The 26932-nt window shown below is 34.5% G+C and overlaps 1 protein-coding gene across 3 annotated transcripts in view; it reads right to left on the bottom strand.

Annotated features, from left to right (window-relative positions):
• The window catches only part of PSD3 (pleckstrin and Sec7 domain containing 3), a 435130-nt gene that overhangs the window by 42323 nt on the left and 365875 nt on the right, over positions 1-26932 (bottom strand). For all 3 annotated transcript variants that reach the window (XM_051975647.1, XM_051975652.1, XM_051975653.1), the window contains 2 exons: positions 5990-6147; positions 3466-3610 (listed from right to left, as the gene is read on the bottom strand). In XM_051975647.1, coding sequence (XP_051831607.1) covers positions 3466-3610; positions 5990-6147 — 303 coding nt within the window. The remainder of the gene's footprint in view (positions 1-3465; positions 3611-5989; positions 6148-26932) is intronic.

The following is a 26932-nucleotide window of genomic DNA, read 5'->3' as shown; positions in this document are numbered from 1 at the left end:
TGCTAGGAGAGGCAGCTAAATAGTTCAATGGACACAGACTAGGACCAGGAATCAGAAGACTCATTGCAAGTCACTTAACCCTATTTATTTCAGTTTCCTCCTCTGTAAAATGAACTGGAGAACATAGAAAACTATTCTAGTATCTTTACCAAGAAAATCCCAAATAGGGTCTTGAAGATTCAGACAAAACAGAACAACATGCTTTCTCTATTTATATTTGGAAAGTTGATTTTTAAGACTTTAATTTATTGAATTTGTCTCAATCTTCTAAGCCTATCAAAACCATTCTGAATCTTGTTCCTGGAAATTTTAAAAAATAAATACTATAAAATTCTGTTTATCTAAACTCCTAATAAATAGAAACTTTAACTACATTTGGAGATAGATACTGAGGTCCACAAAGATGACCCAGGATGCTGAAATTATCTTCTGAATTATCAACACTAAAAATATATTAATTTGTATATCTTTTTCCAATTGGATTTTTATATTCTAATTAGGTAAAATTAATAATCTGGGTAAAATATAATCTTTCTCATCTTTCTCACTGACAACCCAAATTCTCCATTCCCCAATCATTCTGGTTAACAAATGCTTTACTACCTATAAAGAAAAGCAAATTATGAGGAAGAACTAATACATGAAGAAAGTCTATGAAATGATGACAATATAAATACACACAGAAAAATCAAAGTGACTCATCAAAGAGATAAGTAACATATGCTAGAGTCAACAGTAGTTTTCCCCAGTCTTTTTCCTAGTCATTACTCCACATTATTCTCTAATGACCAACCATTCCATACTATTATCCATTTTTACCTACTCTTATAACTCTTGGATAACCTGAATACAGTTCAGGGGAGAGAAACTGCTCTTTATCCTTTTTAGTAGCATGAAAATCGTATGGATGTATATATGTATGTATATAGAGAGGAGAGAAGTGAGAAGAGAGAGACAGAGACAGGGACACAATGAAACCTTGCATGAAACTGATGAAATGAAGACCCTGAAATAGATGGGATGGCACAAAAACAGTTGATGACCAAAATCCTTTCAGGTCCCCAATGAGTCCAAAAACGCATTTGCAAAATGGCTGCCCTGGAAGGCTTTATGAAAACACAGTACTAACTTATTAACAGCACAGAATGCTCTAAACAACACTAACTTCTCCTCCCCACCCCCCCACTCCCACATGCACATGAGCACAAAAATACATATATATGGGATAGATTAAATTCAGCCCCACACAGGCAGGGGTCCATGACTGGGGTATTGTGATTTACTGGGTAAAAAGAGTTCCCATAAAGGGACTATCAACAAACTACACATAATATTAAAACCCTACTAAATATAATGGAATCTTTAATGACTGAAAAATGTTTCAGCACCTTCCATTTCCTTGGGGGGGGGGGAAGGGGGAAGGAGGATTATCATTTTAACCCTTCATTTAATTATCCTTCTATCTCCCCATAGTATCGACTCTGTTACTTTGCACACAGTAAGCACTTAGGATTTCAGAGATCATGGGGACCTGGGAAAGGCCAACCCATTCAGTAGCTCTGACTCGTGGCCAAACAGACAGGTAGTTCTCATCCCTTTTGAAGGAGGTCTGCTAATGAGTAGGAACCCAGAGGCTCTTCTAGCATTCCATTCTCTTTTTGAATAAATTCTCTTCCCTAGGAAATTTTTCCTAAAAATGCACCGACTTTATGAAATTTCACATTTTTTTGGCAGATAAGAAAAATGTAAAGTTCTTCTGTATGGCAAGTCTTCAAATACATATAATCAAAGGATCTATATATCCATTGTTGTTTAATTGTTCAGTCATGGTCACATTTTCAAGACCCCCTGGATCATGTTGTCCAGGGAGTTCTCTTAGCAAAGATACTGGGGTAGTTTTCCATTTCCTTCTCCAGGGGATTAAGGAAAATGGAGAATAAAGTTGTCCAGTGTCATTTGGCTAGTAGGTAAATGAAGTCTGATTTATACTCGGGTCTTCCTGATCCAGGCCCAGGGCCCTATCCACTGAGTTACCTAACTGCCTCCAAGGTCACACAACTAGTAGGTGTCAGAGGCCTGATTTAAACTCTTATGTCTTATCTTTTCTAGGTAAATATTGCCAGGTTCTTCAATTGATCATGAGGTCATGCATAGTTAGGCCTTGATGAATGTGAACAATGAATCTCCTGACAGGATTCCAAGTATAAGAAATTGTTCTAGTTGAAGTTATGATATAAAATATGACAAGCAGTTCCAGACCAAAGAAAATATCAAGTGCTAATTTAAATAATGTGATCATTCAGGAGATTAATTATTAATTGATACTTAGCCCTGGATTTGGAGTCTGAGGTCTGAGGCTCAAATTTCAGTTTTGTTTATTTCCTATCTGGATGATCGTGGCACATTTTATCATCTTTTTTCTGAGTTGGCTCATCTGTAAACTGAGGGATTATTATTAGGTAGTCTCCATGGCCTCATGTCAACTCTAATTTGTGATTCTTTGATGGAGCTGACTAGCTATAGTATCTTCTGTGACCCTTTCCTTACTTATTGACTGATTGATAATGTACTGGTATTATCAGTACAACTGTTATGTGAGGCTCTTGAAAATATTTTTATGTAAAAAAAAGGAGCCTCTATTCAATAATGTTGGAAATCTTGCTGTGTATGGAAGATAACACCACATGGTATCTATCTCAATACCGTTTTTTATTTTATGATCCATTTCAGATTCTTAAAGCACATTATCTAGCTTTATTATTGCTATTTTGAAAAGTAAATCGCTAATACAAATGTTAAGGACAATATCATCTGCTATAATCTTAATTAGATTCTTTTCTATTCTGTGGAAGTGACCTTGAGTTACAAACTGTTAGGCCAATGGAACATAGGCTCTGGCTGTACCTACTAAGATAGTAATAGAAATAGTGATGGACTTCTATTCAATGGCCAAACTACTTCAGGGAAATGATATCCATTATCAGAATACTGGCTAATTATTCCAGTTACTAGGAATTAGTTACTAGGCAATGAATTTTTTTGGTTATAGTCACTCATGAAATCGTCTAGCTTCTATGATTTGCATTAGGAAAGGAAATGGAATATAGATAGGTCTCATTTAAGGTAAATAGCAAATCATATGAAGTGGTCACATTTGAATTTGTTCTGTATATTTCTATTGGGCTAGAAATAATTACCATAGTTTATATTATTATATTTTTCTAATAGTACAAATTTGAATACGTGAGACAACTTCTATGGATTCATTAATCAAGACCTAGTTGGGCTAAATGAAGGCTAACTTCACATTTTCCTTCCAAGGTATACAAGATATATATATTTTTTTGGTTTGGTTGTAGGAAAGGAGATGATTCCTAAACACTCAAGGAACTTGAATTTTTCAGTCACAAAGAACATTTGAGACAACTCTTACTTCCTTGATGAAATGTTATTTACTTTATCTACCTGTGATAATTTTGTTGTCGTAGCTGGAAGAAGTGGACGGCTGAACTTCTTCTGGGAGCCAATAGCTGCTGGAAATGGGGGTGCTGAAAACACAGCTGCCACACAATTAATTCTGTTTATCCATAATTCCATTTCCTCTGGGCTCCTGTGAAAGATGGAAGAAATTTTAGGTTGTTGCTGAAACTGATACTCTTCAATTGCTGCTTGATTCTCATTGTGACTAGGCATATGATTTAAAACAAACAAACAAACAAAATTCACACTGGTCTTACTCTTCAGGATACTATTATTAGTTCATGGATGTCTTTGATCCTTCTCTAGTTTATTTCATTTTTGTAAAATGCTGTAAAGAAATTCCTTCCTTTCACTCCTTCTACTTCCTCACTGTCCCAAATCGCCTATATAAGGAGTTTATTTCCGGTATAAATTATATCTCCTATATAAGAACTTGTATAGGTTCTTTACCTAGCACTTGTGAACTGTGGTTTTAAAAAAATAATAACTATTTAAATTTAATTGGTTTATTTTATAATCCAAAGTGTTTTATCTTGTTAATTTGAAAAAATTATTCTGAGAAGTGATTTCTATACTACACTGCCAAAGAGGACCATAATACAAAAATATGTGAATCACTCTATTCTAAGGCATTCAAACTGCTTTTTCTTAGATTCTAAAAATTCTCCAAAAAGCAATGACCCTTACATTACCTCTCCCCTAAAGTTAACAATCTTCTGTCTTTGCAAAGTCAAATTCTATAAGCCTCAAGACAAAGATGCTCTGGCACTCACTTCTCTCATGATCTGACACTGCTTTTGTTGACAACTTTTTGATTATTTGTCTTCATTCCTTTTTAAAATCTCACTTCCCTTTTTTTTGAGAGGAAAAAAAAAACCATTTCTTTTTTTTGCTGGACCATCACCTATATAATAGTCATTAACTGTGAGTATACCCTGGATCTGCCCTGGGACCTCATCAGTTCCCACATGCAGATGTCTCAGAGGGGATATGTGTGTAGGGGGTTTGGGGAGGGTAATCTCTTTTCTGAGCTGGAATCCCACAAAACAGCTGCCAACATATTAGACATCTTGAACTGCCTATCCCATAGACATCTCAACACTCTATAACCCAAAGATACCTGAAGTCCCACATGTTCCAAATAGAACTCCTTATCTTTCTTCCCAAATCAATTATTCTTCTAAATTTCCCTATTACTGTCAAGAAAAGCTTTCTCTTCACCGCCACGCCTAATCTGTGTCCCTACTCCTATCCCCTATTTCTAATCAGTTGCTCAATCTTGCCATTTCTCCTTACAGCATTTCTCACATGTATCCCTTCCTCTCCATCCACACAGCCACTAGCATATTTTAGGTCTTCCTGTCTATTCTACTGCAATGGTTCTTTCTACTTTCAGCCTCTCCTCATCCCAACCCATCCACTGCAGAGCCCAATAAAGCCACTTCTGACCATGTCCCGTCTGCTTCACTCAACACATGCCAGAACTTCCTATTACTTCTAGAGTCACACAGACTCTTCTCTTAGTGGTTCAGTATCTGACGTGGTCCCCTTGTACCTTTCACATCTCAGACCCCGCTCCATGCACTCAGCCACGGCGCTCTTTGGCGGATTCACTACTTCATACTCAGGATGCTCCATCACCTTCCCTCTCCGGGTCATTCCACTGTTGAGTCCCACGCTCAGAAAGCCCTCCAGCTCGCCTCCACCCTTTGCAAGGGGTTTTCTGTCCTGTTCCTTCCTAGTCAGATTTCCATTTTACCATATTCCTTGCCTGGTCTTCTTCCAAGATTCAGTTCAATTACTATCTTCTGCAAGAAGCTTTTTCTGATCCCTCCAGCTGCTACTACAGTCATTCAAAAAACCCCACTGGGCATTTCATGTTGTACGTATTCTCTATGTGTTTATACATGTATCCTATTTATATATGTATAAAATCTCCCCATTAGCATGCAAGCTCTTTGAGGGCAGAGACTGACTTCTGTCTTTGTATCCCCAGCACTTAAAACAGCATTTAGCAAACATTACATACTTAATAAATGCTTGTTATCTGATGGATTTAGCTTTGTCAATTCTTTCTCTAGGCTCTCTTCTTTAACCATCTGAATCATAAAATCTATTTCACCACTTCTCCAAGGCAGAGAATTATTATTAACTATATAAAGAGAAATTAGCTACAGCTCTTGAACTTGATCTTTCTCAGATAAAATGGGAGTATAAACAGAATATATCTGCATATTGTAATATAAGAAACATGGGGCTGACTATCAAGAAACTTGGATTCCAGTCTCAACTCTCCTAAGGACAGTGGACAAGATTTTTTTCTCTGCAAAATGGGGCTAACAAAAATTTCTCAAAGAGTAGTTGTGAAGGTCACCTGAGACAAATGAATGTGAAAACACTTTGAGAAATACAAAGTAGGATAGGAATTTAATGATTAATAATAATGAAGCTTCTTAAACTGAAGAATCCTCCCCCACCTCCTGCCCTCCTGCCCCATCCCCACACGTACTGGGCTTGGAATAGCAGGACTCTCCAGTCGGCTGTTTTGAGCTTCAAAACATTCGGTTTCTTCTCATAGTCTGTGGCCTTGGATGCGAGCGCATGATGCACACTAACTGCATTCTTCAAGTCATCTTCAGACAAAGCCTTCTCTGGTTTGTACTCATCCTGCATTAAAAGGCACAAAACAAAGACATGAGACCATGAGCTAATGCTGTTTCATATTCTTCCTTTAAAAAGAAAAGCAAAGTGATCCCCATTATAGAAAGACACTACTGATGAAAACCATGGCCATTTCTTATTGCATTTGCTGCTTAATAAGCTTGGCACTTAACTCCCTCTCGCTAGCCAAGACAATTCATATTTTGGAAATTATATTGTTTTTCACTAAACTCAAAGCACTTTAACTATAATAGAGAAGTGATGAATACAATGTGTTTTTTTTTAAACCAGCAATCTAGATAAAGATCATTGAATAAGCCATACATAACATTTTAAATATGACTGAAATCAGAAAATGCCATGGTGAAAGACTTGGACTTTTATAGGAATCAAAGGATTTTAAAGGTGGAATCATCTAGTCTCCCTAAAGAAAAACACAATTGGCCCTCTTTTGCAATTATGGTTACTAGGTGATAGATAAGGGGAAAGAGGGCACTAAAAGTAATAGAACCTATCTATAAACATAGTTTGACTGTTAAGTACTCACAAATATGAGATTTTTATTTAATGAATAGGCCAGTGAATTGTCATATTATTGAAGGAACAGACGCAAGTCAACCTTAAGCTTTTCCCTATAAATGAAACCAAAAACGAAGAGAAAACTGAAGCTAAACTTTGGCTCAAATGTTCTTGGAGAAAGAACAAAGACTCTAGGAACATTGGGTATGATGTGCATTCAAAGACAATAAGAAATATCACTTTATGTTCATGATTAAAGTGCTCGAGATAAGCAATAGCACCCCCCCAAAAAAAAAATCACAAAAAAACCCAAGCTCATCATGAAAGTATCTGCAACTTCTACAACAACATTTTTTACAGAATATCAGAAGTTATAGAACTTAAGAAACCAGTTTAGAACTTTAATTTAAATTAACATATAATTTAATACTCAAGGACTTCAATGTAGTGGTGGATATAGGAAAGAATTGTGATGGAATTGTGTAATGGAAAATATATTTCAGGAATAAAAAATAAAGACCAAAGGCTAATAGGTTATCCATCCATCCATCCACTTAACTTATCTACTTACTATGTTATGTGTATATAAAGTACATATGAATATATGTCTGCATGCTTATAGTATTTAAAAAGCTCTTAAAGCTTGAAATTGCACTATGAATTTTGGAACATTCCATATACAAGTTTCATAAATATGTATCATCTCCAAGAAAAAAGCTGAGAGTCACTGGACATGACAAACACCTAACAGTATTTACTACATAATGATAACAATCATTAGATTGTGATTTCCTTGAAGCCAGGGCCTAATTTTTGACTTTTTTTATCCCCAGCATTAAGCACAATGCATGGCATGTAAGAAAAAGTTAAATGTTTACTGATTATCTTCATAAAAATGAAATTAATTCTACTTTAACTTATAAGAAATGATTACTACTGATGCAAGAGTTATGTCCAAATCAGCTGTATGTACTCAGACCATTGTCTTCTTAAGAGATAAATAATTTTTAAAATTTATTTTTCATGTTCACAAAAGTTTCATTTTCAAACATATGCTTTTTACCATCCAGAATGCCATCTTTTATGACAAAGACAATTAATGGGGGAAAAAAACATTTCAGGATACTAACACATGAATCAAGTTTGATATTGTTATGTCATATTTCATATCCATGCAACTCCATCACTCCAGAGATAGGAAGAAGGTACATTCTCAAAATCAATTGTAAATTAGAATTAAAACTCAAAAGATATGGCACAAATCGAAGGATCTTCATCTCTACCTAACTGCATAAGCCACTGATGGATGTGAAAAAAAGGAAAATGAATAAAGCAAAAGACATCAAAAAATTATCACCTAATTATTATTTAAGGTAGATTATCTGCCCAATATAAATCAATCACCACAATAATGAGAACTAAAGAGCTTAGAAACTGTCTCAGCCAGCAAATATCTCTTTGTCAAGTAAAGAAAAAGTCAAATCTGAATTAAAATCTTATTTGTACAATCTTATAAAGAGGAGTGGTAGAACACTAGGGAATAAATTATTAAACTAAAGGGGAGATATGTTAGAATCCTAGTGTTAACTCAACTTGAAACAAGGTGATAACTCAAGGGAGAAGTTAGAATCCTACTGTTAACTCAATGGAATTGATACAATGCTTGTGTTCACACCTTTAGAGAGCTCATATAAGCAAGAAGTATTTAAATACTCAGTATGGGAGATTCACAAAAGTTAACTTTGTAACTCTGTGAATTCACACCTCCCTTAACCCCTCCCTCGGAGGAGGAGTCAGCCTTTTACACCCAGCATAAATAGAGCTTCAGTTAGCCAGTCAGAGTCACTTCGGAACATTGCCAGGAGTCAGAGAGGAGCACTCTGGGAGGAAGCCCACAAGCCCACTCTCAGAGGTGGAGTCAGATTCATTCCAACTTTCATCTTAATGCTGGCTGGAGGCTGAAGAAAGCAGAAGTTAATAGGAAATTTAAGAGATCCAATTAAGCCATATCCCACAAGTACCTGAAATGAAGAAAACAAAGAGATGGAAAATAGAAAAGTTCTGCCCAGATTTCTCTAAACAACTATTTTTCTCTATCAATGACAGCAGGAAAAAAAAATCACTATTTGACAAAAATTGATGAAAAAATTAGAAAACAATTTAGCAGAAACTAAGTATAGACCAACATCTTGCACTCTAAACTGAGAGGTCAAAATGGGTACATGGTTTAGACTTAAAAGGTGATTTTTTAAAGCAAATTAGAGGAGCAAGGAATATATTACCTGTCAGATTTATGGATAACAAAACAAAGTGTGATCAAACAAACTTGCATCATAGGAAGTAAAATAGATAATTTTAATTATATTAAATTTTAAAAGTTTTACACAAACAAAATCAATGCAGCTAAGATGAAAAAGGAAACAGGAAGTTGGGGAGGGGGAGAATGTTACAATAAGCTTTTCTAATAAAGGCCACATTTACCAAATATATAGAAAACTGAGTAATATTTATAAAAATGAGTCATTCTCCAATTGATAAATCATTAAAGGATATGAATAAGAAGTTTTCAGAAAAAGAAACCAAACCAAATCTGTAGTTAGATGAAAAATATTCTAAATAACTCTTGGCTAGAGAAATGCAAATTAAAACAGAGTCTATACCCAAAAAGATTTTTTTTTTTTAAAGGAAAAGGGCCTATATGTACAAAAAATATTGATAATAGTTCTTTTTGTAATGGCAAAGAATTGGAAATTGGAAGAATGCCCATCAATCAGGGGATGGATAAACAAATTGGGTATATGCTTGAATATGTATATGACAGAATAATATTGTGCTATAAGAACTGATACATAAGATGCTTTCAGAAAAAAAAATTGGGAAGATTTATATGAACTGATGCAAAATTAAATGAGCAGAATCAAGAGAATATTATACACATTAACAGTAATACTATGTGATCATTAACTGTGATCTGCTCTCAGCAATACATTGAAACAAAACCATCTATCATTTAGGATGAAAAATACTATCCACCTCCAGAGAAAGAACCAATGATGTATAAATGCAGGCTAAAGCATCTTTTTGTTTTCTTCATTATTCTTAGGGTTTTTTGCATTTCTTTTTGGAAGATGGCTAACATGGAAATGTTTTGCATGGCTAAACATGCAGAATCTATTATCAAACTGCTTACATTCTCTTTTTTTTTTTTAATTTTTATTTAATAATTACTTTATAATGACACTCGTTTCTGTTCCGATTTATTTTTTTCCTTCCCTCCCTCCACCCCCTTCCCTAGATGGCAAGCAGTCCTTTATATGTTGGATATGTTGCAGTATATCCTAGATACAATAATGTTTGCAGAACCGAACAGTTCTCTTGTTGCATAGGGAGAATTGGATTCAGAAGGTATAAATAACCCGGGAAGAAAAACCAAAAATGCAGATAGTTCACATTCGTTTCCCAGTGTTCTTTCTTTGGGTGTAGTCCGTCATTTATCAATTGAAACTCAGGTCTCTTTGTCAAAGAAATCCACTTCCATCAAAATATGTCCTCATACAATATCGTTGTCGAAGTGTATAATGATCTCCTGGTTCTGCTCATTTCACTTAGCATCAGTTCATGTAAGTCTCGCCAGTCCCCTCTGTATTCATCCTGCTGGTCCTTTCTTACAGAACAATAATATTCCATAACATTCATATACCACAATTTACCCAGCCATTCTCCAATTGATGGGCATCCATTCATTTTCCAGTTTCTAGTCACTACAAACAGGGCTGCTACAAACATTTTGGCACATACAGGTCCCTTTCCCTTCTTTAGTATTTCTTTGGGATATAAGCCCAATAGAAACACTGCTGGATCAAAGGGTATGCACAATTTGATAATTTTTTGGGCATAATTCCAGATTGCTCTCCAGAATGGTTGGATTCATTCACAACTCCACCAACAATGCATCAGTGTCCCAGTTTTCCCGCATCCCCTCCAACATTCATCATTATTTTTTCCTGTCATCTTAGCCAATCTGACAGGTGTGTAGTGGTATCTCAGAGTTGTCTTAATTTGCATTTCTCTGATCAATAATGATTTGGAACACTCTTTCATATGAGTGGTAATAGTTTCAATTTCATTCTCTGAAAATTGTCTGTTCATATCCTTTGACCATTTATCAATTGGAGAATGGCTTGATTTCTTATAAATTTGAGTCAGTTCTCTATATATTTTGGAAATGAGGCCTTTATCAGAACCTTTAACTGTGAAAATGTTTTCCCAGTTTGTTGCTTCCCTTCTAATCTTGTTTGCATTAGTTTTATTTGTACAAAGGCTTTTTAATTTGATGTAATCAAAATTTTCTATTTTGTGATCAGTAATGGTCTCTAGTTCATCTTTGGTCACAAATTTCTTTCTCCTCCACAAGTCTGAGAGATAAACTATTCTATGTTCCTCTAATTTATTTATAATCTCGTTCTTTATGCCTAAGTCATAGACCCATTTTGATCTTATCTTGGTATATGGTGTTAAGTGTGGGTCCATGCCTAATTTCTGCCATACTAATTTCCAATTATCCCAGCAGTTTTTATCAAATAATGAATTCTTTTCCCAGAAGTTAGGGGCTTTGGGTTTGTCAAACACTAGATTGCTATAGTTGACTATTCTGTCTTGTGAACCTAGCCTTTTCCACTGATCCACTAATCTATTTCTTAGCCAATACCAAATGGTTTTGGTGACTGCTGCTTTATAATATAATTTCAGATCAGGTACAGCTAGGCCACCTTCATTTGATTTTTTTTTCATTAATTCCCTTGAGATTCTCGACTTTTTATTGTTCCATATGAATTTTGTTGTTATTTTTTCTAGATCAATAAAATATTTTCTTGGAAGTCTGATTGGTATAGCACTAAATAAATAGATTAGTTTAGGGAGTATTGTCATCTTTATTATGTTCGCTCGGCCGATCCAAGAGCACTTAATATTTTTCCAATTATTTAAGTCTGACTTTATTTGTGTGGAGACTTTTTTATAATTTTGCTCATATAATTCCTGACTTTCCTTTGGTAGATAGATTCCCAAATATTTTATGGTATGGACAGTTATTCTGAATGGAATTTCTCTTTGTATCTCTTGCTGTTGGGTTTTGTTGGTGATGTATAAAAATGCTGAGGATTTATGGGGATTTATTTTGTAGCCAGCTACTAAACTGCTTACATTCTCAAAGATGAAGTAGTAGAGTGAATGAGGGACAGAATTTATAATTCAAAATTTTAAAAATTGAATTACAAAAATGTTTATTTCCATGTTAACTGAGAAAAAAACAAAATGAAGATTAAATGGAAAAAATTTTTTTGAAGATCCTAAAGAACTTTTATGTAGACTGTATCTACTGATATTTTCTGCATTTGAAATTAAAACATGTTAGTATTATTATGAAAAGTTTTGACCTTGTAGACTCTCTGAAAGGCTCTCTGAATGCACTAGGAGTCCCTGGAGAGAGAGATGGTGGATTACATTGTTGATCTGTCGACAAGGCAAAGTTTTCACACTCTGATTTTCATTATTAGTTCTTATAAGTCAAAAACCAAATTAGCAGACCAAAAAAGATAATTCCATTGGAAATGTAAATATTTAATAGTGCTAAACCTAAGATCATAAGGAATGGTAATTTTCTTAGTGACTAAAGGGAAAGAAAGAAAAAACATTTCTAAGGGAAAAGTACTACTGAAAACAATTAAAGATGGCTATTTATCAGTTCCTTTTATAAATGAGGCAAAGGGCTCAAGGTCTTGCCCAATCTAGATTACTTGGATGTTTCTCTGGGATGCTCAATCTTTCTCAATCTTTATTGTGGCCAGTATTTATAATCTATAGAAACCTTGGAAAAATGTGCTTAAAAAATCTCTTTAAATTAGAGCTGTGTGTGTGTGTGTGTGCACATATATATAGATAGATAGATATAGATAGATATGAATATCTTGGGAGGAGAGGAATTAAGTTTTATCTTACCCTAATTCAAACTTAATCACAGAGTATGGGAATAAGGAGCACATTAGGCAATAAGAGAAAGGAATCAAAATGAAGAAAGGCTAGGGAAAAAATAAAAAGTACAATGTGAAATCTCAAGTTACTTTGCTGCCTCTTTCCTGTGTGATATATCCATAAAGAAAAGAAGAATCATAATTAAAAATGAAAATAAAAAGCTGAATTCTTAAGAATTCTGAAGATATTATTAAGCGGGGGCACTTAATTAATTAATTAAGGTGCTGCAGTGGATAGGGCACCAGCCCTGAGATCAGGAGGACCTGAGTTCAAATCTGGCCTCTGACACTTAGCACTTCCTGGCTGTGTGACCCTGGATAAGTCACTTAATTGCCTCAAAAAAAAAAAAAAAAAAAAAAGATATTAACCTAGCAACTGTGTCCAGATAGTATGGTTACCCACACTATGTCCAATAAGAAACACTATCAGATTTAGGTCTCGGTTATTTTTTGGCAATAAAAATCTGAGGTGGTACTTGCTTTGATATTTAATTACTAACTTCTCTAAAATCTAACAATGAAATGACATTGTGGAAAGAGTGGAACATGATGGGCAGTTTCTGATAAGTACCATTTTTAAATCCCTGACATTTTACTTATCTCTACATCCAGCAAAGAGTGACAAACCAGATTTCTTAAACAAATCAAAAGGATATTCAAGAATTAGGAATTCTCTTGGGATTTCACTTTATAGACAGCTTTTGCTATAGGTGGGGGAGAGACTTCACAGAAACCTGAGCTTAGGTTGAATACTTTTTTCTTACAATGATATTTACCCTTTGATATTCATAATACAGTCTACCCTTTGCAACTAAAGAAAATATAGTTTTGTTACTTATTTGAATAATTACACCTCTTATCATATCTGTTCTGTCTGATTCCTTAGCTCTCTCTCTTTCCCCTTTCTCCCTCCTTTTTTCTTTCCTTCCTTCTTTTTCTTCTCTCTCTCCTTTCCTTCTTTCTTTTTCCTTTCCTTCCTTCCTTTTTTTTCTCATTTCTTCCTTTTCTTTTCTTCTTTCTTCCTTTTTTTCTCTCTCCCCTACTTCCCCCCCCCCCCCAACCTTTATTTCTCTCTTTCTCTCATATACACATAAGATATCATGGACATTATTCATCTCAAAAAGTTGTAAGGAAATCGGAGCACTCGGTAAACCTTGTAGCAGTACAGAATTGCATGCACCTGTGTGTGCTCACACGCCCATGTGTGTGTTTATAAGATGGGATCTGTGATCTTATTGGTGAATTAACTCCAGTTCACCAAAAGTATTGGCCTTGTTAAAAAGGAGTCATTTACCCAAGATCAAAGTACCAGTATGTATTAAGAGGCAAATAGGCGTATGCTGGAGCCAGGTTGTATAAATTGTCAATGTACACATTTACATCTTGGAAATCAGCAAATATTACAAAGAGTTTGATTCATTCTTGTACTGATGATATTTAAGTAAGTAATAAAGAAATCATTAACAAGGGGATTAAATTTAAAAGTGTTTCCAGAAAGTTGGGTGTTAAACATTTATTAGCTCAATTCTGGTGGCAGGATTTGTTATTTACTCTATTTTACTAATTGCTTTATTTATTTTTATCTACTAATATTTTTTGCGGATATAACAAAAGAGGGTCTCCAATATGCCTCAAGGACTATTAGTACAACGTCAAGTATTTGGAGGACCTAACTATAAATAAAAAATTCTTCTCCTTGAACTTTATGAATGTAGTTGCCTTCCATGATAGTAATTTCTTCTGTAAATGTATTTTTCCCAGTAGAACATTTTTTCTGGGTGTCAATAGTCACCAAATTACCAAATAATGCTACTTCTAAAATCACATGTCTTGTGAAACCTTGCAAAATTTTTATTGGAGAGATACACTTTGAATAGACTTCAAGGCTATATTTTGCTCTGATGAACCAGATAAAATAATAAATGAACAAGTCTTCTCTGTTTTCTAGATTTCTCAGTGAGCTATGTGACGGAATTTCTTTATTTGTAGTAAACAAATGCATCATGAAGAATTACATTCAATAAATGTGTACTTCAGCAAGATGTGCCATTATTTTTCAGATATTATTTCTTAAACAACTGTATTACAATGATCTAGTTTTGGAACAGAGAGCAACTAGCACTTTAACAACCATAATCAATTATTTTTAATATTCTGAATTATTTTAATGTAATTATACAAATCTATCTTATATTTTACAGCTATGATTACTTATCATTATATGGGAGAAAAAGAAATAAATATGCACTTAAATACATATTTATGCAAACACATTAATATTTGGTATTATTTTTAGAAGAATTATATCATGTGTTATAGTTATACTCCCACAGATACATTTATTTATTATTTATGTGGGTGTGATTAATATGTATCCATAGCCATATTTAATATACATGAAATGATATAATAAATGATCTCATTAGTTAATTACAAAATATTTATATTCATTTAGTGTTGATTATAATAATTTATCACCAATAATTAAAAATTACAACTTTTTTTCATATTAAAGTCTTCCCTAATTCTATAAAGTGATACCTGGTTCTATAAGACTTTTCTCTCACAGAGCAAAGACATTTTAACAAGAACCTATTACCCCTGGGGAAAAAAGCTTTGAGTACTGATTTGGCAATAAGGATTTTATCACAACGAGGGGCAGGCTAGCTAAATTCAGATAGACTCAGTGGAAACATTGGGGGGAGAAAGGGAAACAGGAGAAAGTGAGGGGAGAGAGTGCACTGCTTCTTCCTGAGGATGAGGCTGGATTCTGCACAAGTGTACTCTATGAATAACCAAACTGGGGAAAGCAACACTGCTTAGTGTAATCTTTCTTTCACAAAATTTTAAATATCTAAAGATAGTTGCTGAGTCCTCCAACTAAAACTTCCCTTCTTTGGGATAAACAAACTCATTTCCTTCAATCACATCTTGCCTATAGAATAGTACACAAACAGCTGATTTTATCTACAAGCTTTTCCTCAAATTTTCCATTCCAACTTTCACCTTTTGTTCCTTGCCCTGTACTTATAATGCTCTCCCTTACCTCTGCCTCAAATAATCATTAGCCTCCTTCAAACTAGCCAGGAGATTGAACAAAATGAGTTAGAGCAATGAATGGATTTAGAGCCAGGAATTTCTGAGTTCAAATCTTTTCTCAGACATTAATTTAAGTGACGTACAGACAAAACATTAAACTCTTCTCAACCTCTGTTTTTTCATCAATAAAATGGGTATAATAACAGTACCTCTCAACTGGGATATCTGCTAAGCACTTTGCAAAATTTCAAGCAATATATAAATGCTATTATTATTATCAAACCATAGTTTAGGTGCCATATCTCAGTAGTATGCATAATGTCATTATGTATTTACTCAAATTTAACATATATTGATAGTATTACTTTTCAGTCCTTAAGATTTTTTTGATATTAAAAATAAGTGTTATATGCTTGAAGATAATGTGAAGTCAAGATCAGAGTTTAATTCCAGACTTGGAATTATATGGGTTTAGTGCCTGTCAATACTTCTTTTACTCAGTTATAAGTTTTTCATGTGACAGAGGTAAAATCAAAAGCCTTTTTTTAATTCAAAAGTCCCTTGCCTTTTTCCTATACTAAACTGAATCAATATGTCCTATAATTATGGGGGTCAAGACAAAACAAATACTAAATATGGCAACTGACTACAAAGCCTTCACAACAGGAAATTCATCATCCTGCCTTTAACTTTCATTGTTGCATTTATTAGTGTTGACATGATGAAATTAGGTTACAGAAATTAAGGCAAAAAAACCCTTCAAATTTAAGAATACACATCATGGAAACTGATTGTGAAATAAAAAGCAAAGTAAATCACATTACTTTTCATAAGAAAAAAAATTGCTCCCTGACATCAGATTTCTCTCCTTTCCCCTTAATAAATGGATGGCAAAACAAACAAAAGCTATCATATTTCTAATATAATTAGCACACTGCAGAGTGCACAGCAAATATGTAATAAATGTTCAATGAATTCAAAACAACACTTTTACTCAAGTGCCAACATTAAAATAAGCACCAAGAATGGGATTTGGCCAAGACATTAATTTTAAATCTGTGTAAAATGAGAAATGAGTTTTCCTGATTTCAAGGAAGTTTTTTACTTCAATGTATGAATTATCAAATGTGTCACGGCATTCTGACAGGACACAAATCATTATTTATTATACAATTAGATGGCCAAGTACCATCTGTACTTTGATCCTAGCTGGGAAAGTTACCTTCATTTTCTCATCTGTAAAAAAGACAATGTTGATGCAATGATTTCCAAAGCTCTGTTTACTTCTAAGACATCTTCAGATTTATGTTTATTAACATATAAACTCAGATAAATGGGAAATGATCCAAGTGCCAAATAAAATTTATCAAAATTCAATAAAGATATATTAATAATTCTTTTTTCAAAAGATCTCTCCTTAGTGGATTTCTTCGACAAAGAGAAGATCTAACTCAGTTTCAATTGCTCAATGATGGACAGAAGTAGTTACACCCAAAGAAAGAATACTGGGAAATGAATGTAAACTGCATTTTTTTTTCTTCCTAGGTTATTTTTACCTTCTGAATCCAATTTTTCCTGTGCAACACGAGAACTGTTCAGTTCTGCACATATATATTGTATCTAAGATATACTATGCTATATTTAACATGTATAAAACTGCTTGCCATCTGAGGGAGGAGGTGAAGGGAGGGAGGGGAAAAGTCAGAACAGAAGTGTGTGTAAGGGATAATAATGTTAAAAAAAAAAAAATTGCCCAGGCATGGGTTTTATCAAAAGATCTTTCCTTGATACAGATATTAGAAAAGTGAACAGTTTATACCTCTGAAAAAAATTAAAAATGGAAAATATTTTAAATGTTCTTGGGTTCCACCAAGTAAAACAAGATCTGAAGAAGAATCAAATGCAAGGCTTTGATAGATATTATGTATATTAAGAAATGTATAAAATGATCTATGTGCTGAGCTGATTCCTGAAGTACATATAACTAAATCGATACTTTTGAACTTTGTGATATACTTGGTGGCTGTTTTTTTTTTTTTTTAATACAAATTTCACAGAGGTAGTTTTTGAATTTATGATTTGGATTCAATTAGAATCATCAACTGAATTATTACATGGTCTATTATTCTTTCTGCTTTGAGTCTTCCCCTACTTCAATTTATCTTCTACAGTTTTCTACATCACTAGGACTAAATATAAATTTTTTTCTTTGATATTTAAAGCCTTTCATGTCCTGGCTTCAAACTAAATATCTAAGTGTATAATACATTATTCCCCTTCAAATATTAAGTCCGTAAAATATATAAATTGTTGCTAAATTCATCTTTTATAGTGATTTTGCTTCCTCAACTCTACAGCCAGGCAAGATAGAGGTTAATATGTTTCCACTTATCAGAATCTTGGAAAATTCAATCAACGAAAGCATAATTTGAAATGTCCCCAGTCAAAAGCAAAACAATAAAAACATTATAAAATTCTGGACCAGGAAAGGTTCAAAAATATCTGATCCAATTCTCACATTTTGCACATAAGGAAACTGAGACCTAGATTAAATTACATTGGGTCACTATACAAAGGACAGATAAATTTAAATAGAGGAAGAAAACTAAATTGAAACAAGGTAAGAGCCAACACCTCTTATCTATATTCTAAAGCTCTGTGGTTAGTAGGATATGAAAAAAATTCTCATCTGAATTTCAACTGAAGGGTTTTCCAATTTAATTTTTTTCATCCATTGGCCAAGCCATTTAAAATATAAATTTAAAATTATTTTTTACTTGCAAAATGAATTTCAATCTCATGCACAAGCATATGACTGGGCTTGGATTTGCAAACTTTTTGCATATATTATGCCATTGATTAACTGGAAAAAATTACAATAAAAGTTGGGAGAGAGGGATATTTGGATAATTTCCAGGAAATTGGGAGGGTGACTAGATTAGATTGAATTTAAGGACCCTCCTTACCAAAAGATTGTCAGTCTATGATTCAGTATAAAAAGAAAGTTGTAAAGAAGTATAGGAACAAATCTGATTTTTCTTGTGCAACAAGATAACTGTATAAATATATATACATATATTATTATTTAACATATACTTAAGTTATGTTAAACTTATGTTTAACATGTATGGGACTGCCTGCCATCTAGGGGAGGAAGTGAAGGGAAGGAGAAGAAAAGTTGCAACAGAAGTTTTTGCAAGGGTCAATGTTGAAAAATTACCCATGCATATGTTTTGTCAATAAAAAGCTATAATAACAATAAAAGAATAAAAAGGGAATTAAATTTTTAAAAATGTTTCATTAAAAAAAGTATAGGTAGATGAAATTTTTCAGAAATCCATTAAACAAAAAATCCCAACCACCCCTCTCTCCCAACTCTTCCTGTAATTTTTCCAATTAATCAATGGCATAATGTATGCAAAAAGTTTGCAAATCTCAAAAAACCTCAAAAAAATCTCAAAAAAGAAGTGACAGATAACACTATTTAGATTTTAGAAATCTGATGTAGTGAAAAGGGACCTAGATTTGAAGTCAGATGAAATCTAAACTAAAATACTACCTGAGTGACTTGAGGCAACTCACTTAATTTCAGTTTCCATTCCTCAGATATGAGAATACCTGTCCCAGGTCTACCTCCTACCTCCCAGAGTCACAGTGAAGCTCAAAGGAGATAATGTACATGAAGCATTTCTGTAAATATATACTATGTATTGTAAAATGAATGTAGTTTGTAATATCATTTTTCACAGATGAGAAGTAATCTCCAACATCTTTCCCCAATTCGAAGTGAGTGACAAGCAGCCAAACTTTGGCTTTTGTCCCAGCCTTTCCAATGACTTGCTGTGTGACTTTTAAACAAGAGACCGCGGCTCCTGTGCCACAGCTTCTCCACTAGGAGAGAAGAGTCTCTAGCAGAAAGGAGCGGAGGACTAATTAGTTGCTGTCTGTCAGGCATTCCAAATGGGAATTGTGCTTCATCAAACAGAAGCTTCCTGCACACAGCCTGGAGGAGGATGTACCAGGAGGCGGCCTCAGACCCCACTGAGTCAGGATGATTACTTGGGCAGGTGCCCTTGAGCTGGGCTGGCCCTGTTCCATCTGGAAGTTAGACTGGCACATTTTCTTCCTGGAGAACACACATGGATCCCAAATCTAAGAGAACTGTTAAGTCCATTTGGGAGCACAGCAATTACTTTAGTCCTGTTGGAGGGGTTGTGACTACTCATCTTCCCTCCCTCTCTCTCTCTCTCTCTCTCTCTCTCTCTCTCTCTCATATTTGCTTATTCTTACTTAGCTCACTCTTTCACATAGCTTACTTATTTCTTATTCAAATAATTCACTATAATGTCATGCAGGTGGCAGATGTTCACAAGGAAATTTTTCTTTTAATTAAATGAAACATTTATCAACTGTTCACCATGTGACAAGTACCTTACTAGGTATGATGGGGGACAAAATTCAAAAAGATATTAAGATATGGGGGGGAGGGCAGCTGAGTAGCAGGCAGTACATAAGAGTATCGGGACAGAATTGGGAATATCTAAGTTCAAATGTGGCCTTAAGACACAAGATCAACGTGGTTCTGGACAAGGTTCTTAATCCTGTTTACCTCTATTTCCTTATCTGTAAAATAAGCTGGAGAAGGAAATGGTAAACCACACTCCAGTATTTTTGCCAAGAAAACTCAAAATAAGTCATAACTGAAAAAATCCACTATAAGGTGTTTTCCCTTCTCATATTTCAAGTTAAATAGAGGTATTTTATTTTTATCCTTACTTCTTTCTTCATTCCAGTATCATAGAGCTATAGTTGGGACTTTAGAAGTAATGTACCCTAAACCCCTCATTTTACAGAGGAGGAAATTGAAGCCCATGGAAGATTTGTCCAAAACATCAGAAGTGAGATGAATCTTGCTGTCACCTTACTCTTCCCAATTTTTCCACAATTTAACAGTACTACTACTACTACTACTACTACTGCTGCTGCTGCTGCTGCTGCTGCTGCTATGACTATGACTATTATTAATATAGATAAAAACACCCAAGAGATAAGCCAATTTAAGTATAATCCATTCCATTTTAACAGATGAGGAAATGGAAACTGACAAAAAGTCAACTTATTTGCCCAGTCATTACACAGCTTGGTGTTGTCAAAACTGATATAGAAATGGGGGATGTTAATCCATATATAAATATCTCTGTGGGCTGTATATTGACTTAGAAAATTACAAATTAATATTATCAAAGTTTTATTCTATTTCTAGTTATTATTTTAAAATATTCCCCAATTACAAATACCTAGTTCCAGTATAGTAGATAGCTTGGGCACTGCATTTGACACTTCTGATTTAGATACTTAAATGTCCAGGCTGGAATTTTTTTTACTACAATTACTTATTTTTAAAAGGAATTTTTTTAAATCATAAAATCATAGAATCACAGATTTAGAACAGAATAAAGATCAGCTAGTATAAAGGCCTCTTTTTATTACATAAAGTTATTGGGGTTCAGGGATATTAAGTCATTTGGCCAAGATCACATAAGTTATAAGGGGCAGAATTTGATCTCAGATATTATGACTTCTATTTCCAGCACTCTTTCTATGGATCTACACAGATAATAAGTTCAAGATTCTCTTTCACACATTATAATCCAGTAGATCCACTACCAATAACTTATTTTTTAACTGAGTGTGGGAATAAGGCATACTTCCCAAAATAAGCTATCAGGGTAAGTATAGATCACATCTGGACTTTACAGAAGTCAGATTTGGGGAGCAGAGTGTGGTCAGTAGTCTGGACCAATACAGAATTAAGCAATGTTATAAGGCAGTATACTGTTAAGTGAATTTTATCAAGAAAAATTGCTACTGGAACTCAAGAGGGGAAGAAAACAGTAAGCGGAGGCTGTTCAGGGGAAGTCTTCCCAGATGAAGTGGGATGTTTAGGCTTTTTCTCTCTGGTATCCTTTTATTACATAAAGTGTCCCTGGTCCCACATCACCAGCAGAGGATGTTGATATTCTTCTAGTTGAAGTCTCTTTGGTGAGTCTATGCACTACCCTCTAAATCCTTTACAATTATTATTCACTCTGCCTCAAAGGATGGCATTTCCATTCATTTTGAACTAGGGAGGAAGGGCCAGAGAAATTCATTTTCCAATATACTGCCTAGCATATTCAAGGCCTCCTGATTCCTCCCTCAGTTACCATGGCAAAGAACAAACTCAGTTACTCAGAGAATCACGGCAATCTATAAGACCTCTTTGATGTCTGTGAAGTAGGCAAAGAGTGAAGAATTTCCCAAAAGGACCAAAAGTTTCCTTTATGTGTATATGGCATTCAGTAGGAAGCACCAAACTAAAAGCTTCACAAAACCAGCTTCTGCAAAAGCAAACCTAAACTTATCTTCTTGGCTTTGGAAAACTGCTATACTTCTGCTATGTTGTTTAATTATTTCAGTCGAGTCTGACTCCTCATGACTCCAATTAAGATTTTCTTGACAAAGGTACTAGAGTAATTTGCCATTTCTTTTTTCAGCTCATTCCACTGACGAGGAAATGGGCAAACAGGATGAAGTGGCTGATCCAGAGTCACCCTGCTCCTAAGTGTCTGGGGCCACATTTGAACTCAGGAAATTGTCTGGGGCCACATTTGAACTCAGGAAATTGTCTTGATTGCTGGCCCAGAACTCCATGCACTGTGGTACCATCTGCCTGCCCATACTTCTCTTTTATATGTACCTGCCAAGCCCTCTAACTTACATTTGTCATTGCTTAGATTCCCAGTGCTTAGCAAAAGGCAGGCACACAGTAGGCACTCAGTAAATGTTTATTAACAAGATATTAAAGGTAACTTAAGAGACTAAACTAAATTAAAAATTCAACCAATATTAGATACCTTCTATGTTCAAGGCACTAAGCTAGGTAGTAGAATATAGAAGATTGAGGGAGAGGTTCTGGTACAGTTGAGGCAAAATCCAAAAGTCCTTTTGTCATGAGAATATTTATAGAGATATATGGGTTGGGGAACACTCATTTTTATATTTTTAATAGAAAAATAATTTTATATTTATAAATATATAAATTTATATATTTATATATTTTATATAATATACTTATATATTTTACTATATTTTATTTAGTAAGACTGCTGGATTAAAGAGGAAAAAAAAAAGATAATTCTGAATTTGTCCAGCTGTCTAGAGCCTCAAGAAAAGGCATCTTCAACTTTACTTGACCCTGAGTCTGAGACATACCAGGATCAATAAAGAATGCAACCACAGCTCCAAGCTCCAGGTGCATCACTGACTCGGAGCTCAAATTCCTAAACAGACCTTGCTGACTTATCAATTGCCTGATGGCTTAACTTGAAGCTTGGCACAATTTAGTTTAAAGTCATTACCATGAATAAAAGCAGAATATGTAAAAACATCACAAGACTAATTCTGAATTTAAAAACAAAAAAAAGGATTCAAGAAAAAATAGAGATGAAGACAAAAACAAAGCTCAAGACAGAAAGACATAAAAGCCCACAATGCTTTATGTCAGCCTGAGGACTCTTCTCTAAGGACCTGTATAACTTAGGATGACTCATTATTTGCTGAGAAATGGCTAGGAGGGCCATAACCAAAGTAAGCAATTGATGAATCACTACCAGGCCTGAGAAGAATGCAACCATTTTTATTATTAATTTGTTGCATTAAAAAATTTTTTTTTTTCAAACAGTGAATAGCAGCAGATCAGAATTAACATCGAATGACCATAGAACACTATGGAACTTAAACTCATCATTCTCCACAATGAACAATTTATAAAATGTCAAAAAGTAAAAGGCCACCACCAGGATGTCATTATTAAAGCACTAGCTGCCTCTAATGCCCCAGGAAAGTCCCAGGATGAAAGACAAGTTTTCTCACCCAGTTAGGGGATCCACAAAACTTGCCACAATGCCCATCTGCTGAATCTGATTATGAGTGATGGTTCGTTCTTGGAATCCTTTTGACATAAGGCACAAGTTTTAGTCATGAAATGGAGCAGGAAAATGACCATATTTCAACTTGTTCCATACTAAAATGGCACCCACTAATCAAGGCTTTCTTCCATGTCTCTTCTTCTTAGAGTTCCAATTCTCCAGGGACCTCCCTCTAGTTTTCTCTGAAGATCTGCCATTTAAATATGTATTAAGTAATGAATTGTTCAAAGTTTCCATCTTTTATGCAACCTATTCTTTCATTGTTCTCTAATTGTTAAGTTATCATTCTCTTCAAAATATCTCATGACTTTGCCTTTTAAAAATATTTTAAATTAATAATAGTCTATTTTCTTTCCTTCCCTCCACTGGAAAACAAAAACAAAAACAAAAAAAGGAAAATAATTTTGTAACAAAAATGCATAGTCAAACAAAATACATTTCCACATTGGTCAAACTCAAAAATCTATGCCTCATTTTGCTCCCTGATTCCACCCATTACCATCCTATTGAATAAGTTCTCTGGAATAATTCCTGCCTTTTTCTGTGTCTATAACGCTTAATCTATAATTTTTACTTATGGAATGACTGATTGGTTGTTCCAACTTATATGTATGTACATTAAGACTCCTACAGAACATAAGTTTCTTGTATCTCATAGTATATGCTTAATAACATTCAGTTGAATTCAACATATAAACAAAGCCATAGGATCCATAGCTTCAATAACTTTGGAGCTGGACAGAATCTTGAAAGGCCATCCATTCCAAATTTAGAGATGAGGAAACTAAGATAAAAGACTAAAAAAAGAGATTAAATGACTTGCCTAAAATCGTATCCATAGGTAAGTGGCATAGTAAGGATTCAAATGAAGTTCCAAATACAACATTTTTCCTACTGTGACACTTTCTGATCTTCTTTAGTTTAACACAGAAATCTTAACAATAGTGAGTTGGAATATTCACTTAGGACAAAAAAAAAACCCTGAAAAAAAGGGTTACTCCAAATTGTTTTCCCCTCCACAACCATATTATAAAATGTATAGATTTGCTTTGAGAGACTGGCCTGATTAAAGAGTCCAAAGTGTGACCATTTCACTTTTAATTGTTTATCCTTTATCCTAAGTTAGACTTGTTTTTAAGTACTAGAGGAACAAAAAAGGAGCAAAAACAGCCCATACCCTCAAGGGCCTTACGATCCAATGATCTAAGTTTTTATTCTGCTCTGTTATAAATCCTATGAAGCTAAATACCTTGTCTTAATTATCCTTGCATCTTTCCTCACACCAAATTAAAATTACTACACAAAGTAGATGTTCAGTCAATTGATGCTAATAAAGGAGTTTTTAATCTCTCTCTTAATAGCACATTTGCTCCAGACACTAGCAAGGTAATTCTAAATATTTAAATATAACCAGACATACCTCAGCCTCTTCCCCTCTGCTAATCTCCCTGTTTAAGAAAAATGTATTAGAGTATACAGATGGCACAGTGATAGAGTGCTAGCCTCCTGCCTCAGTCATTTACTAGCCGTGTGATCCTGGGCAAGTCACTTAAGCTCCCTTAAACTCAGTATCTTCTGCAAAATGGGGGGTGGGGGATGGGGGGAGGATAATAGTACATACCTTCCAACATTGTTGTAATGATGAAATAAAATAGTACATGTAAAATTGCTTTTCAAACTTAAAAGTGCTATATGAATGCCAGCCATTAATTTGCTTTTTATCTTATGTTGCTTTTTTCCCCCTTTGGCTTTCTTGCTGAGGCAATTGGGGTCAAGTGACTTGCCCAGGGTAACACATGTAGGAAGTATTAGGAGGCTAGATTTGAATAGAGGTCCTCTTGACTTTAGGGCTGGTGATCTACCCACTGAGCCACCTAGCTGTCCCTTATGTAGGTTTTTAAGTACTTCTCATTCAGTATGTTTGGTTTCTTCAAATAGGCTTTAAACTCCTTAAAGGTGGGGCTCACACCCCCTCGATAGTTCCCAGTTCAGTCTTTTTCCATGGCAGGCACTTAGTAACTAGTGGGTTATGGTTTCTCTATAAAGGCCTGAATGTAGGTACCCTGATAAGTCAGAAGGGAATGTGACAGAATTATAAAAAGAAGTAGTGGCAGAAAGGGAGATGAGTTAAATTTCCATGACTAGAATAAAGAATATATTTGTGTATTTGAAAAGCAAAGTAAGAGAGAATGTCAGAAGCTATCTATGGGGAACACAGGGTACCTCAGAAAGAAATCAATATCAGGGCAGACAAGAGATTCAGTAGAATGGTGATACTCTGGGGATATAACAGTTGTCTGCAGAATGTCACAGAGAAAGGGGAAAGGAGCAAAAGACCAAGAAGAAAGAGTCTAACTGGATCCCACTGTCTTCCCCCCTCCCTAAAATAAAATCAATAGCAAGAACTACAAAGAAACTTACAGAAGAAAGATATGTAGCAACAAATGATTAAATGTACTTTCTCCTGGGGCAGGGATGAGAGCAATTGAATAAAGGAGACAGAATCTGAAATGAAGACAATTAATAAGAGAAAATGTTCCAGAAATTAGTATTTCTCTAAAAACAAAGTCACAAAGAAACAGAACTCAGAATGTATTTTAGTCTAATATTCAACAATTCCTTTAGTCCTGGGTGTTACGACTGGGAAGGGAGAGTGTACTTAACATCTGTGGACTTCCTCTGTCAAAGAAGAGACTAGATGTACCCCCAAAAAGCCTCTAACTTTAGCTTCTATTTGGGCATAAAGCCTTATCCAAAACAGAGAGAATAATCCTGAAGTGTCCTGCCACTACTTCTTGTAATTCAGATATTTCCTTGTGGAGTATCTAAGTTTATCATTACTGATATTGGTTTGTTGTCTATGGTTCCTTTTACTCCTATTTTTTAAAATATTTTTGCTTTGCCCATAAACTATACACTACAGCTGACACTCCATTCTTAGTGACTGGGACACTTTCTACTATTTACAAAAAGAAAAGAATATTGGAGTTTTAGGAGAGAAAGCATGTGACCTTCTATCGAATTTAACCTCCAGGCTCTTGGCAACTGAAACCAATTATAGTGAAGAGTCATACAGCAATTTAAAGCTTACAAACCACTTGATATTTTGGTATCTCATTTTATAGCACAAGTACCTATGAAGCAGTTTTTCCTATCCTCATTTAACTGACTGGGAAACTGAGATCCACAGGGTTAAAAAAACTACTTGATTATCACATACTAAGTATAAAGAAA

Source organism: Antechinus flavipes, chromosome 2 (genome assembly GCF_016432865.1).
Source record: "Antechinus flavipes isolate AdamAnt ecotype Samford, QLD, Australia chromosome 2, AdamAnt_v2, whole genome shotgun sequence".
Lineage (NCBI taxonomy): Eukaryota > Metazoa > Chordata > Mammalia > Dasyuromorphia > Dasyuridae > Antechinus > Antechinus flavipes.
This window is presented reverse-complemented; position numbering and strand designations above follow the sequence as displayed.